Source organism: Mus caroli, unplaced genomic scaffold (genome assembly GCF_978045245.1).
Source record: "Mus caroli unplaced genomic scaffold, Mus_caroli_1 scaffold_7, whole genome shotgun sequence".
NCBI lineage: Eukaryota > Metazoa > Chordata > Mammalia > Rodentia > Muridae > Mus > Mus caroli.
Genome location: NW_028227262.1, coordinates 1,148,558 through 1,164,963, shown reverse-complemented (window position 1 = coordinate 1,164,963; position 16,406 = coordinate 1,148,558). Strand labels below are relative to the sequence as shown.

General features: G+C 42.6%; 1 protein-coding gene across 2 annotated transcripts in view; it reads right to left on the bottom strand.

Annotated features, from left to right (window-relative positions):
• Tmtc1 (transmembrane O-mannosyltransferase targeting cadherins 1) overlaps window positions 1-16,406 on the bottom strand; it is a 348,737-nt gene that overhangs the window by 231,307 nt on the left and 101,024 nt on the right. For both annotated transcript variants that reach the window (XM_029478417.2, XM_029478419.2), the window contains one exon: window positions 15,806-15,864. In XM_029478417.2, coding sequence (XP_029334277.1) covers window positions 15,806-15,864 — 59 coding nt within the window. The remainder of the gene's footprint in view (window positions 1-15,805; window positions 15,865-16,406) is intronic.

The following is a 16,406-nucleotide window of genomic DNA, read 5'->3' as shown; positions in this document are numbered from 1 at the left end:
TTGGGATTTTAGGTGAAGCAGAATCAGAGTTGTCAGTGACAATGATCCTAATGAAGGGAACCCTAGATGAGACTCTAGAGAGAGGGAGAGGCATTCAGGAAGCTTAGCATGTATGTTCAGTATGTGGCATCTCGGTGCAGGCTGTCTCCAGCGATCAGTGACATTTTTACTATGGCTGCTTCAAATGATGGATTTGGAGTTCATTCAGAATCAAGATGATCTCTCACTTACAAGGTTCAGCCCAGAGCTTTCCAGTTTGGCAGTGGTGTGAGAGCCATCCACTGCGCAGAAACTTCACTTTGAGGATTGGATTTGGACTTCCTGAGACTCTGGGGAGGACACAATCAGTGATGTGGTGATGCTGTGGTGTTCAGGTTGCTAACCTTGACGCTCCACTGGTTGGAAGTATTAAATGTGTTTCAATTTATGACATCTTCGGAGCCCTACACATCTATGTTCAGAGCATGAACTGTGACCCAGGGGCACCTATAGAAAGATTCTCCGGGGGCATCATTTCCTGACCTAATCCTGCTCTGTGCCATAGAGTGCCAGTGTCAGAGAGCAGGTGCCATCAAACGGCTTGCTCCTCTCTCAAGGCACAAAACAACCATCTCAGCTAATAAAGGGCCCAAAAGGAAATTAGATTTAATATCTCACTGCTTAGTCTCCAATTATGGTTAAGAGCTTGGTAATTGCAGGAGTACTGCCTTCTAAGATATCTGTGTCCACCCAGGGCATTCTAAAACAAACGATTCCACCAGTACATTTGAGGCTCAGACAGGATCATTCATAAACATCACGGGAATGGGATTACTCAACAGTATTAGCACAACACTGGAAATTAATCAGTGGCAAGTCAATATTTTAATAAAACAGATTTCAAATTGACTGTTAAGATCTGTTGTTTGGCCAAACCTTAGTGAGGGTTCATAATGTTATCTCAGGGCCATAGATGCTGTCCACTTCCCTGTGAAATCCAGTTTTAGCATAGATACCTCTTAAATTTGATGATGCTAAATATCTGATCAGCTTTATATTCACTATTCACTCAGTGATGTCTGACCACCTTGGCTTCAGAATAATCCCGGTAGATCAGTTTAGGCAGGATCTTCTTGTACCTGCTACTTTTCTTGATACTGTGATAAAAAAAAAAAACAACCTGAAAAATGCAGTTTATGGGAGGAAGGATTTATCTAGATAACAATCTGGGGAGATGGAGTGAGTCCTGGCAAGAAAGGCCTCGGGGTGAAAGAAAGATGGCAAGAGCTTGCTTTATCCCAGAGGATCAGGAAGCAGAGAGAGGATTGCAAGTAGGTCCGGGTTATAAAAGTCAAGGCCCACCCCCACTGGCCTTTTGCATTCAAAGTACAGCACCTTCTTAACTCTGGCAGGGTATTTTAGCAGGATCCCATCCCCTGACACCCCACCCTGCACACACACACACACACACACACACACACACACACACACGCGCGCGCGCGCACACACTTAGCTCCTGAATATCAGTTCCCAGTTGGCTCCTGGCTGCATTCAGGGTTGAGCCTGATCCCTTCCCCACAGAAAGATCTTGTTGCCATGGTTCTGTGTCTGTCACCATTATTCTGAACTAAGTCTGCCTGACTGTGCTTTAACAAGTATCATTCAATAATTTGTTTTTCCTTGAATAAAGACCACTGTGATTTTCTTCATGATAACAATACTCCCTAATCAGGTAGGTTAGATACAGGAAATCAAGTGCAACGTTACAAAGGCAGACATTTAGCAAAATAATTGAAAACAAAACTTAAAAATACTAATTTTTGATGTCTAGTAATTTAAACATTATTGCTTTTTAACCCTGTGGACAATAGGCAACCTCCTAGACTTGCCCAATGCCGAGTCAGGCAAATGTGGGGCAGTCTGGGATGTCACATGTCTGAGGTAGTGGTCTTCTCAGGTCCCAAACTGGTGGCTGTAGAGGCTGAACTTTAACATTCAATCACATAGAGAGCAAATTCTGCCATTCTGTTCCTACAAGTCAAAAGCATGCATGTAGACACTACCATGGCCTGTTAGAGGAAAGGAAAATACCCTTTTTTTTTTTTTTCATCCCTGTCCTTTTGGCTCTTATCTGGGTCCGAATAATAGATGAACAAGAAAAGACTATAAACTGATTTAATATATGACTTGAAAGTCCTAGAAGGCATACAAGAATGAATACCCAAAGACAGTTAAGCCTGGTAGATTTTTTTCATTTTATTTTATGCGAATAGATGTGCTTTGCCTGCCTGAACGTCAGTGTATCATGTGCATGTAATGCCAACAAATGCCAGAAGAGGGCGGCAGAGCCCCCTGGGACTTGAGTTACAGCCAGTTGTGAGCTGCCATGTGGTGCTGGAAATCAAATTCTGGTCCTGTGGAAGAGTAGCCAGTGCTCTTAACTACTGAGCCTCTCCTGTGCTCCAGACTGGTGATTTTACATGCAGTTTGCTGGGGGATAGAAGATCATGGGAGGACATGATAGGACAGGCTGTGTGAGCAGACTGTGTTAACCAGGGAAACCTGGCAGAGCTGAGTTGCCACATCCCTGCACAGCTGGGAAAACTTGACCTGACAGGAACAATGAGGTTCTGAAGAAATGAGAGGCACAGGGACACACAGAAAAATTGGGATGAGTTGGGGAGAGCTCTCTGATAGAGAAACCACAGTACCTTGAAAGTTCAGTGAGTTTACCATGCATAGAATTAAACGGGGAAGCAGGGTTATTGCATACAACCAAACAAGAGGTGGATTATTGTATACTGCTGAACAAGAAGCCAGGTTTAGATAATCTCAGTAGGAGCGGGATCTGGAGGGGAACAGCCTTCAGGCCATAAATATCTGGGAAAAGAAAGCAATGTTGGTTTTTCTTCGCATATACTATGAGCATTCACATTTGTATTGGCTTTGCCATTCCCATGGGCCTGAGGCTTTGGGACCTTCAATATTCTGTGCTTATGTCAAAGCATGCATGTTCACTGTTTACTCAGGACTTCACAAACACACAGGGGGTCCTCTGTTCCTCACACTAATCCAGTCAGGTTTGTTCTGAGGCCTCCACATTTGGAGACTGACACCCTTGCCACCTCTCACATGTTGACTGTAACAGTTCAGTCCTTTTACTGTCATGTTCAGTGACAGTTCAGCACAGTTCCCCAGTATGTGGCCATATCTGCAAGGGGAGGAACCTTCAGGAGGCCGGGTCTGGAGGGAGGTGTGAAATCAATGGAGCTATTCCCTCGAGAAGGAGTGGCCTTTGGTTCTTCTCCTCTCCTTTGTTTCTTCTATAAGGTGAGGGTTTTTGTCCCTCCACACACTTTCCACCATGGTTGGCCCAAAGCAGTGGGGTCCTGACTGGGAGATGCTATCCAGGAAAGTGTGAGCCAAAAATAAGCCTTCCTCTTTAAAGCTGATTGTCTCAGACAACAGTGGCCTTGTGACCAGCTTCAGGCAAAGTCGGGAGGCCCTTCTGAACCAATCGCTCATCTTGAATTCCTTCAGTTTCAAATATCCAGTGTGCCAAGGAGCCTTACTTTGGATTGAGTGCCCTGAGCCCTGCCAATGAAAAGACTTGAGTTCTCCAGAGCGTTTGGAGTCTCTGGGTTTGAAACCACTGCCACATATGAAACAAATATCTTAAACCTTAAATTCAAACCATTATGCACAACAGAAAAGAACACTGCTTTCCACATGCAAGTGTTACACGTATACATTTTTATATTGCACTTACAAATCAAAGTGCTTCTTTTAGTTTCTCATACACCCTCCGTAATTTACACAAAATGTCAGAAGCACTAAAATGCCATCGCATAAATTTACATTTAAAACTAAATTCAGAGTTCCACAGAACAAAGTTGTACGAAGAGTGAAATTTTTAGGTAAAACTCTCGATCAGGTTCATGACCTCTTTATGCATTTTCTGCTTTGAGATGAGATGGGGAACATCTGGCCCGGTGTTGCATGATCTGAAACATTCTCAACAGCTCTTGTCACCAGTGGATCAGCAGAGAGGAGAATCCCAAGGTCCATGATGATGGTGATGGTGATGATGATGATGTCCTGATCATAGTATGGATCATATATTGTGCTCACTCAGGTCCATCCTGTGCTACAAAGGTAACAACCCAAAACAGAGGCATAGGCAGAGCCTCATGGTATTGCTTTAGAGGGTTTTCCACAGGTGGAAACCATCTCTGAATAAGATCAAGAGCTTATGAATAATTAGGCAACTATAAAATTATCAGCTTTGAGCACTGGTTGTTAGTGGCAGGGAGAGTGGGAAGCAGAGACACAGCTGTGGCTTGAAGGGGTCTTTTCAGAGATGTCTACTGGGCAAAGTGGAGTTCTTAAACACAGAAAAGAATTTCAGGATGGGTCAGTATGAAGTACATCTTGAGTTTATTAAAAGAGATCTTAGCATGGACCTAAGCACAGGCATTAACAGAATGAGAGGCATATAGAAAAGGATAATGCATGCACACACACACCCATACACACACACACACACACACACACACACACACACACACACACACACACTCGGGAGAGCCACGCCTAAGTGTATTAACAGAGGCCATGTATGTGATTTCTGAAGTTACATTGTTCAAAGGATCTCTGAAACTCCCCTCCCCCTCCCTCCCTCGCACACTCCTCTCTGTAAATGGCATCATAGGGTGGCTCCTGAGGTGTCTCAGATAGCATCACAGTTGAAAAGGGGAAGGCACAGCTCACAAGGGCTGCACCGGGAAGTTAGGCCACATTTTTATTTTTAAGACCATGAATGAAGTTCATAGTTTTGTTCACAAAATTCCCAGAAAATTGCAGATTTCTGGCTTTGAAAGGTGTCAAGAGCGTACTTCAAGGTCATGTGTGTGAAAGCCTTAAGCATGGTTCATTGCTACTTTGACATTCTTGTTTGAAAACACCTCTAGGTGAGAGGAATATTGTCTCTTTGACAGCCACCTTCACAGCAAATGCTGTTAACTGTACTGAGTTATTGGCTCTCAGCTGGTAAGTTGCTGCAGCCCGATTCATCCCATGTCTCCTTGACTTCCACTGTTTTTCTATCCTCATTTATCATTTTTGTCTTTTAAATTTAATTTTTCAAATGTCCATGTTTGGTAACTGGCTTACAAAATTCCTCAGGATTTCAGAGTCAGTTTGTGTGAGTCCCCTCAACTTGACTCTATCCATTGTCAGATAGAATATGAATGGCAGAGATTGGTGTTACAGTTTCATAACTTAGAATTGAATAGCAAACGTTGGAAGGTTATTATATTTGTGAAGAAAGAACTTTCCAAAGACAAGTCTGGCTTTTGTTCTTGGCCCCTGGAGAGGATCTAGAACATTCTGTCTGACAGGAATCTCTGCTGGTAGTTCAATGCTTGATCCAGAAGAAACCACGAGGCTCTGCCAGGAAGTTCTTTGGCCAGTTACCCACTACAAAGTCATGGCGAGCAACTAATACAAGGTGAATCAATGCAATAGCTACAATAGCTACATCCACTGTCTGTGGGTTATATTTATATTCTTTCTAATCATCATGTGTACTTTTACATGTCTGCTTCAGCAAAACATCCTCTCACCTATCTGCTTCAGCAAAACATCACATGACATAACTGAGTCTTCAAAGAAACCAGAAATTTCCACTTCACACAACCATCTGTAATTTCAGTTCCAGAGGATCAAACACCCTCTTCTAGGCTTCATAGGTATCTGACACACATATGTTTTACAGATATGCATGCAGGCAAAACACCCATACATAAAATAAAATAAAATAAAATAAAATAAAAAGAATAACTTAAAAATAAAGTTGCATATAAGCTCTAAGGTTAACTGCCTTCTTGTGTTATGGTCCTTTGGGAGTTGCCATGCCAATATGTGTAATAAAAATGCAATTTCTCTTACTGTCTTTCTGTCATTTAATTTGTAGAGTGCTCAGACAATGAATCCAGGAGGGCAGAAGAAGAAACTCTTCCATACGGGTGTTAGCGCCAGTCTGGGATGCTGACGCCTGAAGGTCAGCCACACACAGGGCATGTGACACCAAAGCCTATAGTGAGCTTCCTAGCTGGGAAGGATCCATGCACATTGTCACAGGGGAGTGGTAGATACCCAAAGAGCAGCAAGTTCTGGCTCTGTGGAAGAGCACAGGAAGCATGGCCATCTCTTCCTGATGTCACCTAGCGTGCTTCCTCTGCTGGCTGACCTTCAACTGTGACTTTTCCTGTAGTAATCCATGGATAAGAGTATGGGGCTTTCAGTGGATTCTGTGAGAAGTTCTAGCAAATGACCAAATGGAGTATGATTTTAGAAACTCTCCGAACTGGCCTTTATTTTTGGGAGGAGGATTATGTTCAAAATTCTCCTTATCTTGTTTCCTACTTCTAATGTTTTTCTATACTACAAAGGCGTGTGTTTGTGTGTGTGTGTACATGAACACACACATGCACATGCTCATGTACATATGCGGGAGGGACAATATGTGTGCATTTGCATGTGATGGTCACAGGAGGACTTTAGCAGTCATTCCTCAGGTGTCATATAAAAACTGCAACAGATACCCACAAACCTCTTTTTTGCTCCCCACTGAGAGTCTCTAGGAAGAGTTACAAAACTAAACAAAGCTAGAAAATTAAGTAAGCACTCCCTGCAATCTAGAGTGGCTATGTGTAGCTGCTGGGGTTAACATCAAGAAGAAGTGTGACTGAGTTTGTAGGGGAAGCAGCTTAACTCCAAAGGCTATCAGGAAAGAGACAAAGCATGAGAGTCGAGAGTCTGGTCGCTCTGCATAAAATATTTATTGCACTCATCAATATTAAGTGTGTTATGTCCCACTCTGTAAGTCGGGCTTTGTTTTAATGTATTAATTGAATGCTACTTCACTCTACATTTTATTAAATTACAAAGTGATCTAGTTAAGAAATGACCCTCCTGGTGACTGGAGAGATGGCTCAGTGTTTAAGAAATTACCCTCCTCACACAGGGTCCCAGGGCAGGCTCTGCTTTAACAGTTCCCTCTAGCACCTTCAGCAACATCATTGGTGGAACCTGGTGTTAAATTAACATGAGGGAGCTCCTGTTTTTAAATTACTGAGTTTACTACTGTGACCATTATAACTGTGCAAAAGACCACAGCCAAATATGCAAAGAGAGCAATAACACTATGGCGATGTGTTCTCTTCTTTTGAGACAAGATCACGTGAAACTAAGGCTGGCCCTAATGCCAGGATGTAGCTAGGGGTGACCTTGAACAACTGATCCCTGTGACTCGACCTACTAAGTGCACATGTGTGTGCCACCACACCTGATTATGCATCCTAGGTAAGCACTTTCCACACTAAGGGTCTTGCAGGTTTACATCACAGCTCACCAGTCAGACTGGTCTGAGCTATGAGCTCAAACCTCCCTCCAGTCTATTGACAGCAAAGGAGTTTGTAGGAAGAAAGGGGAGAGACAGTGATTCCTGGGTGAAAGATAAGAGGGGGATTTTACAGTATGGTGTCATTGACCAAACAGCCTGGCTTCTGTGAATTGTCTGTGAAGGGTCTGGAGGCTTCTCTGGATGGGCCACCCAAGGAAGTAGGCGTTCAACTAGCAGTAGAAGGGTTCTGAGCACATTAAGCATTACATCCACGAGGCCAGAGCTGCCTCAGAGAGAACCCTATGCACAGAGTTTTCCAGCTTGATCCTGGCACAGCCAAAATTAATGGGCTTGGGGAACAAACGACCCAATAAGGTTCTCGCCATAAGTCAGTGTCTGGCTTTCTGTCCTGTTACTAAAGGAGACGGAGAGCCCATCACGGGAGTTTATCTCTGTTGAGAAATGAAGGTTATATCTGGAGATAGACGGCTCCCTTGGGAAATAACTGTTGGTCATTCTTCCCTGCTGTGTCGCTCATCTCATTTCTTGGACAATTTTCCCACATGTGAATGAATTAGAACAGATACTAGTGACCTTTCAGATCCACTGTGGCTTATGAGAAGTGAAAAATGTCTCTCAGATTCAATTTTTCACATGTTTGTACCCCCCCTTACTTCTTTTATGGTGGTTTCAAATTATTTTAACCTTTACCCATTCCTGATGAAAGCAGAATATTGGGTTCTTTCTGAATCCTGCCTCACAGTTAGTCTCACAGACTCTATTCTTTTCTTTCCTGTTTTTCTGTGATTTTTATTTCCTGGTTCTGTTGTTGAGGGATTTAGCCAACTGAAAAGCTTGTTTCAAAGAATGAGCTTTGCACCTGCCTCTAAGAAGTTGCAAATAGAGCTGCTCACATACGGAAACACCTAGTTGGTATTTTCCATGCTAATATTCCGCCCAAGATTCAGATAACAGCTACAAAATGGCTGCATCCGGAGTGGCAATGATGCAAACCCAGGCCAGATACCTTTTGTTCTCTGTGCCCATAAAACAGCAGCTAGCTTCGGAGGTTTCATTTCAGCCCAGATCCACACACACACACCTTCCACAAACATAAACTAAAGCCAGCACTTTAGACAGGGCTCTTACATCCTCACTGTCTGTGTCTAGCTTTAGATGTGATCTGTGCCAGTGTAATAAAGGTATTTCTGATCAAATTTTAAACAGGACTAAGAAGGTTCTAATTTGGTATTTTAAAGGCAATTTCTGTAATAAGTTTTAGTGTTCTGCAATTAAATTGCCACATTAGGATATTTCTGTGAACAATGTACCTAGAAAGTAAGAAAACTCCATAAAAATACCATTAAGAACTATTTTTTAAAGGTATTTCTGCACAGATAAATGCTCCTACAGCTGGCTCTTCCGGTCTTCCCCACAATTGATTTTTTTTTCTTATGGATAAAGATGAATTCTATTTTGTCTCTGTTCCTTATTGTAGCAAACCCCAAGTCTCGCACCTGCATGGGAGCTAATTGCTCTCTTCTGCTTCCAGTGGTTTCTGGGCAAGCTGTACAGAGAGCAGGGCCTCCTGGCCAGATCAATGCCAGACCGTGTTCCAGCACTTTGAGCTGTAAGAGAAGCTGGGACTTGTGCACCAGCAGGGGTGGGGGTGGGGTTGAGCAAAGCCAGGAGCTTTGAGGGCTACCTGGCATGCAGAGAGGTGCTCAGGGAGGGAAGCTTTGATGTAAGATTATGATCCTGTTGGCAGCACAGCTCTCCTCTTCTCACTGCCCCCCTTCCCGCCCCCATCTCCCCATTATTGTAAAATGGAGAACTTACTATCAAGCAGCCCTAAGGTGTCAGCTTCCCAATCCCAGGCATTTTGAATGACAACATGGCTGCCCACCTACTTCAGCTCCCAGGGCCAGGGCATGTGTTCCTCACCCGTGAGTCACTTGGTTTCTCTGCTTTTGATGCCAGGATCAATGTATGATATTACCTCCTCCTCAAAGGAGGAGGGGTGATTTTCCTTTCTAACACATTAATTAGCCTTTATCTTCATAGCCAAAATTTCAAATGTTTTCCTATCCCTTCAGCTATAAAAAGCAGTGTATTTTATATCACACTAACAACATCCTTGGTCATTTTATCACTAATACTTGATCCATTTTTTTCAACCTGCCTAATTTTTAAAATTCTACTAAGGCTGAGTACACAGTAAAAATAAGCCAGGATAAAATAGGAGGGAATCATGCATTAGCCAGTAACAGCATTTTCCTAGGAATTTTAAGAAAAACGTGGAGCTTAAAAAAATACTTATTTATTTTTATTTTATGTGCGTTTACTTGTATGTATGTGAGCCAAATGCATACAGTGCCCATAAAGACCAGAAGAGGGCATCAGATCCTGGGATCTGGAATTAGGGATGTTTGTGAGCCATTTTATAGGTGCTGGGAACTGAACCCAGGTCCTCCACAAAAACTGCTAGTACTTTTAACACTGAGCCATCGCTCCAGCCTGGAGCCTTTAACTTTTTTACTTTCCTTTGCAATTTCAAGCTCACAGCTGGCTTTCCTCTGCCACATCTGCATTAACTCAAACATTGGAAGAAGCAGCAGATGAAGGCTCTTTGTATCACTCCTTGAAGAAAATGAAATGCCCTGGGCAAAAACAAGCTCAAGAGAGGCTTGCAGTCTCACAGAAGATCTAGATAATTCAGGACAGCTCTTCCTCTGAAGATAGAAAACCAGATTGAACAGCGACATGAAACTTGCCTTGCAATTCCAGGTTAACACTGGAGAAAGGCCAGGAGAGGGTGAGGCTCAAGCCCTGTGTCTGGGGTCTCTGTTGTACCCGGAATGAGCGGGAGACTGAGCACGGCCAGTCCAGGATGCTACTCCAAGGGAAGGCACTGGCCCTGGCAGTTTACCTCATGCATTGTGGTGAGTTTAAACCATCTTTGGATTACTGTAAATACTGTCTATAACAATCCCAGCTTTAGAAAGCTGCCTCAGATGCTGATCGGCTGTGGTGCTTTGGGACTGTGATGATTCATGATGGGAATTGAGGAGAGAATGGGGAATCAGCTGGGGCTCCACAGTCCTCTCCAAGAACTCCTAATGGCCAGACAAAAGCCAAAATGGTTCTAAAGCTCCCATCACGAAACCTCAGCTGTCACATGACCTTTCAAGAAAACAGTTAAGAGAAATAACTAAATTCCTAGAATAGGGCTGTTTCCACTGTCCCGAGAATGATGCTCCCTCCTCTGAATCCTCTGGAAAAGGTAACCCGATGCTCACATTCAGCCAGTTCTCTGTGATTCTGCCTCACCTCCCCATCATGCGAGGAAAGAAGTCTCTTGAGGCCAGTCTGCTATTGTTGTTCTAATTCTGCAGAAAATAATCTCTCCTGCTCAGCCCCGAGTTACGGACTGAAGTGGTTGCCACTCTAGAGTCACAAAATAAGTACCTTTTAATTTGTTATAATTTTTCTTTTGTTCTGACATCACTGACATCTGAGGAGAGAAAATTATGAATTAATAGTTGGGCTATACAGCTGAGTTTCATTTAAGTTATACAGTGATGCCATCTTTTCTCAAATATACATTAAAAAAAAAATGAGAGACAACTGAGCCAAAAGGTTAGTTAACACCAACAAACATGCCGTTTTTCTTGGTATTCCTTCTAGTAAACAGTAAAGCCATTTTAAAGGTGAGGTCTGTGTCTTTTTTTTTCTCAAATGACGAATGCAAGGAAGTAGTGAATTTGCTATGAATGAACTTGGTAGAACATGCTAAATACAAATCACATAAGACAATAAAAATGTTAACATTTAACCAACTGATTTATAGTCAGACTGCTGGGTTTGCAGGTATGTTTCTGCTTTTATACTTCCTAGCAGTGGTAAATAATTTTCTATAAGCTTAAACCGCCAGTATTATTTTCCATATGCCCCACAGCTGAGCCAATTGTCTGCACACACTAGCAAGCCAGATAATTGTTAATTGACAGTATGAATTTCATGTTTGACTCTATTCACAAATGTGCAGAAGGCAAGGTTTCTACCAAGCTGTGTAACATCTCCTGGGGGGGGCAGGAGGGGAAAGTCACCATTTTATCCTATTAATATATATTACACTTCTCTTCAAAGCTTAAAAAAGTAGGGAGTATTACATTTATAGAACCCTCTAGATTTTTGAGTGAAAGTGGAAGAAAAAAAAAAGTCAATATACCCAAGATGTATGCCACAAAAATCTCCAGGTAAATCCAACACTGAGGACTCATGGTATGGACTCAACACTGTCCAGTTAGGAAAGAATTTAGTCTTAGTTCTTAAGCTGGCTTTTACAAGTTCCCAGCTGGAGTCAACTCTTTATCTCTAGGGTTACAAAAGGATGTTCACTTTGGACAGTACTTGACGGAAGTATTTCAGTCCATTCAACATTCTGTCTCGAAGTGCAAACTGACAGCCACCAGCTCCTTACAACCCTTGATAACTCCAACTATCTGGAAGATAGAGATGAAGCTAATTAACATCTGGTACTGATTTCAGACTTGCTTTCCTACCTGGATGGTCTTGGAAAGTGTGTTGTTGATGTAGTTGATTAACCTATTTTAATCTCCCCAACGGCTACAGTGGTGCAAGTTCCTCGTTATCCACCCAGTGCTCTGGATTCACAAATGAAAGACACACACACACACACACACACAAACCCCTTAAATTTAACATGCCTTAATCAGCTCAATGGCTGAACCACTCCCAAACTTCCACGTTGCTAACGCCTCTCCTCCGATGCTCCTGAATTATTACTTACTAAAATCTATAGTCCATCTCTGCTACCCCAAACCCAGTGGGTGTGGAGGGGCTGGGGCCACTCTTTCTCGGCTCTTACATGATTGGCATGCCTCTCTTCCTGGAGCTCTCAAGCCCGGATCTTATTCCCCTTTCGGTTGGGATTCTGCTTCTTCTCCCAGTCCTAAAATCTGTCTACTTGCCCAGCCACTGGCCACCGGCAACTTTATTTATCAGTCAGAACCTACTGGGTGCAGGGACCCTTAGTGTCTGACATGCAGGATTCTCATGCAATTTTGGGAACCCAATTAACATAATACAAGCGTTAAATCAAATCCACAACAGTGTGTCTTCTGAAGAAGGCACTGATCAGAGAAGGAACTCGGGCAGTTCTGCAAGGAGAAAATGAAAGTTTACTTTTTAACCAAAATTATATATAAATAGAAGCCATATACAATGCTTTCTAGCACAGAATGACGTAGGCTCAGCACTTCTTCTAGTCTGACAACTAGAAAATAGTTACACCATATCACTGGCGAGCCAAAGGGTTCTTTAACAAACCCCTTTGGTTGGAATAGCTAACCTTTTCACATTGCAACATGACCCTGCCATCTATGAAGGTATCATCAGTATCCTGGGATGTATGCAGCCTGTAGGCCACAGGATAGACACACCTGGTTAGGCTGGTTAGGCTGGTTAGGCTGGTTAGGCTGGTTAGGCTGGTTAGGCTGGTTAGGCTGGTTAGGCTGGTTAGGCTAGTTAGGCTGGTTAGGCTGGTTAGGCTGGTTAGGCTGGTTAGGCTGAATTGGTGTGAACAACAGTCAATTCTAGAACCTAGGCCTTGGTAACTGAAAATTTTAAGACCTTGTCAGGCCAATACGTCCTAACAGATATATTCTCCTTTGGTGTTTATCTGGAAATGTTATAGTTCTTATTTTTTTCCCCTTTTTTCTCTGATATATTTCCAAAATCTTCATTGGCTAAAGGCCAATCTCTATGAGTTCTGTTGTCAGCAATGGCTGGATTCTGCTTAGAGGGCTTGGCCCATAGTTTTACGTCACCACTTGTATCAGACTGTTGTAAGCTCTCACAGGCTGTCTCGGACGGTATTAATGCCTTCCTTGTCAGAGATCTCCATCTGATATGTATTCTCATTAAAGATCTGAATTCTTACAATTATGATATCTTGCAAAGTCATAACAGCTTCACCCAAGATAACTTAGAATGCAAGTGGCCACTCGGGTGAATGCTCACTGTAACTGACATTGTTCATTTTAGAAAGAATTTGGAGTGAAGAAGCACCATAGTGTCTACCATTGAATATCCTGCCCTCTTTTCTTAATTAGCAAAAAGACATTTCTAACCCAAATTCTGACATCCAAATAGCTTCATTAAAGGGAGGGTATTTACTGGGAGATGTAGAAAACCTCGTGATCTTTTGATTCACTAAATCTATGCCATCTGCTATCTGCTAACCCAACTCTCCCTTTGAGTATGTTTTTCTTTCTAGATGCCAGTTTCACTTCCTATGATTTTTGCCAAGACCCTCTACCTTCCTCCTTGGATCTCCTATCCTGTTTTGTAAATGTAAGTCACCCAAGAAAGGAAAGGGAGACTTTTATACAAAAGAATTCACCCTTGCCCTGGGAGAAAAGACAAGCATTTCCCAGGAATTTAGATGACTACCAACTGGGAACTTAGCAGTACACATTCTCTGACCTCAGTTATAGGCTCTTCAGATGTCAAAGCTTGGCTCCACGGGAAAAGATCTGTCTCTGATTCATTTGGGTAGAACAGGACAGTAGAAATATACAGCATGACAGATTATTTACTGGGGTGAGCTTGTGTTTCCAGCAGTTGGCAGGAGTCCAGTCGACAAGCAAAGATGGACAAAATTCATAGATTTTTTTTTTTTTTTTTGGTGAAAATCACCTTTTCAATCTCTTGTGACAACCATCTGGGTAAACTCACAAGCTGTTGTTTCCAGTGTTATCTACTTGTGCATGAACTGAAGCTAGAAACAGAAGATCTATTCCAGAAGCCAGCGCTGGACTTGGAAGAAGCTTGCTTCCCTTATATGCAAATATTCTGAGATAAGTTTTGAATAAAGGGAAAGAGAGTTAATAGCCTTGCAAATTAAAAATATGTGACTTTTACTTTTTTCTTTTAAACTTATTAGACTTACAGCCGGGTAGTGGTGGCACATGCTTTTGATCCCAGCATTTGGGAGGCAGAGGCAGGCAGATTTCTGAGTTTGAGGTCAGCCTGGTCTATAGAGTGAGTTCCAGGACCGTCAGGGCTACACAGAGAAGCCCTGTCTCGAAAAACAAAAACAAAAACAAAAACAAAAACAAAAACTTACCAATAGTCACTATGGGAAAACTCTCTCTCTCTCTCTCTCTCTCTCTCTCTCTCTCTCTCTCTCTCTCTCTCTCTCTCTCTCTCCCTCTCTCTCCCTTTTCCCTCTCCTTCTCCCTCCCTCTCCCTCTTTCCCTCCCTTCCTCCGCCTCCTTCCCTCCCTCTCTCCCCTCTCATGAGTTATAGGATGTTAATAATAAACTCTACTACTTCATTCATCTCCCTAGACTCAAATTATAGGCAGCTCAAACAGCCCACAGACACCCCTGTCATGGGTTAGCTCAATTCCTCCATTCACGTAAAGCTTGAGTTTCATGCAAAACAACAAACTCCTTTAACAGTAATTATAGTGCTGTCCTTCAGTGCTAATGATGCCACATGAGCAGATCACTGTGTTCCATGTGGAATCCACACCTTTACTTACTGATTACATACAAAGCTGAGTCATAACTATGAGTTAGTAGCGGCAATGTTGACATTCCAAATCCCTACATTCTCTGTGAACCACACGTCACTGGTGTTATGTCCAGGAATGACAAAATATGAACTGAACGATACTACAAAGATGTACCTAGTTCTTATGTACACAGTCCTATAGTGCAGATGATAAAGTTGGTAAAGGCGTCAGAAACATATTACTTAGTTTGGCCAAAGTTGTAGGAGATACCTGTACAACTAAACAAGTAGCATTAGAGAGCAGAAGTCCTTGAACTCCTACAAGCTGACCAAGGCAGGCCATGCCACTGCTAACACTTTGGGGTGTGTTGGTCACCTGTAAGCCGAAGGAGGTGGTGTCCAAATCTCCAAAGTGCAGCCCAGGTAGACAGACTCTGCTATAGATGTTCTTGGGACCTCAGCTGGGGATATGTGCTGGAAGCATCCTGATACCCATCCACCCTCTTGTTTCTGTTCTTCATATGAACTGTATTTGCCAAGTGTGGACTCAGAAGAGATTCAGTTTCTGACACCAGTCACTGTCATTTGACAAAAGAAGCAGCAAGGCCTGTGCTGTCTTCAGGATCTTACTTTGAGATAATGAAATTATCTGATAGGTGCAGCAGGAGCATAGGTCTGGTGTAAGATTGCTTTTGTAGTCAACATTTCTGAGAGGCAAAGGATGGGGAGAAGTGGACCTCTGAGGGGTATGCTCCATCCATCACCTGGTTCTAACCCCAGGGGGCCTGGCAGCCCCCACAGCCCTTCCTGTTCACTCAGAACCAGTTTGCCTGCATTGATCCACACCTTAAGAAATCACCTACAGGGAGGACTCACATGGTTTCTGTCAGCTTCCCCCAAGAACCTTTCCACCAGATCCACAAGTAGATTAAGCCCTAGAAAAGGAGATGGAAAGAAATGAAGATGAGAGAAAAGAAATCAATGAAATAGACTGAAATAAATTGAATAGATTAAGGTAGTGAAACAATTAAAAACATTCCTTCTCCAGTCACAGTAAAATTCCCCTAATGAATGCCATCAAGTATTTATGGAAGTCACAGTAACAACAGTATAAATTTTTTCATAAAATTGAAAAGGAAGATACAGTTTTCAACACATCTCTGTAAAGTCCAGAATTATACTATTACTCCAATTAAAGGCATTTTATTATAAGGAAACAGACCAATAACATACATACTGTCATAACTGTTGCAATTAAAATATATTAAGATTGATGAAGTATGTGTTTTAATAATTTATTTTATTTGCAATTGGTGGGCTTGTGCACATGGATGGAGATGCTCACATAAGCCAGAGGGGCCATTGGCTCCCCTAGAGCTGGAGTTACAGGTGGCTGTGAGCAGGTCAACATAGGTGCTGGGAACCAAACTCATGTCCTTTACAAGAGCAGTATTCACCACTAACTGCCAAGCCATCT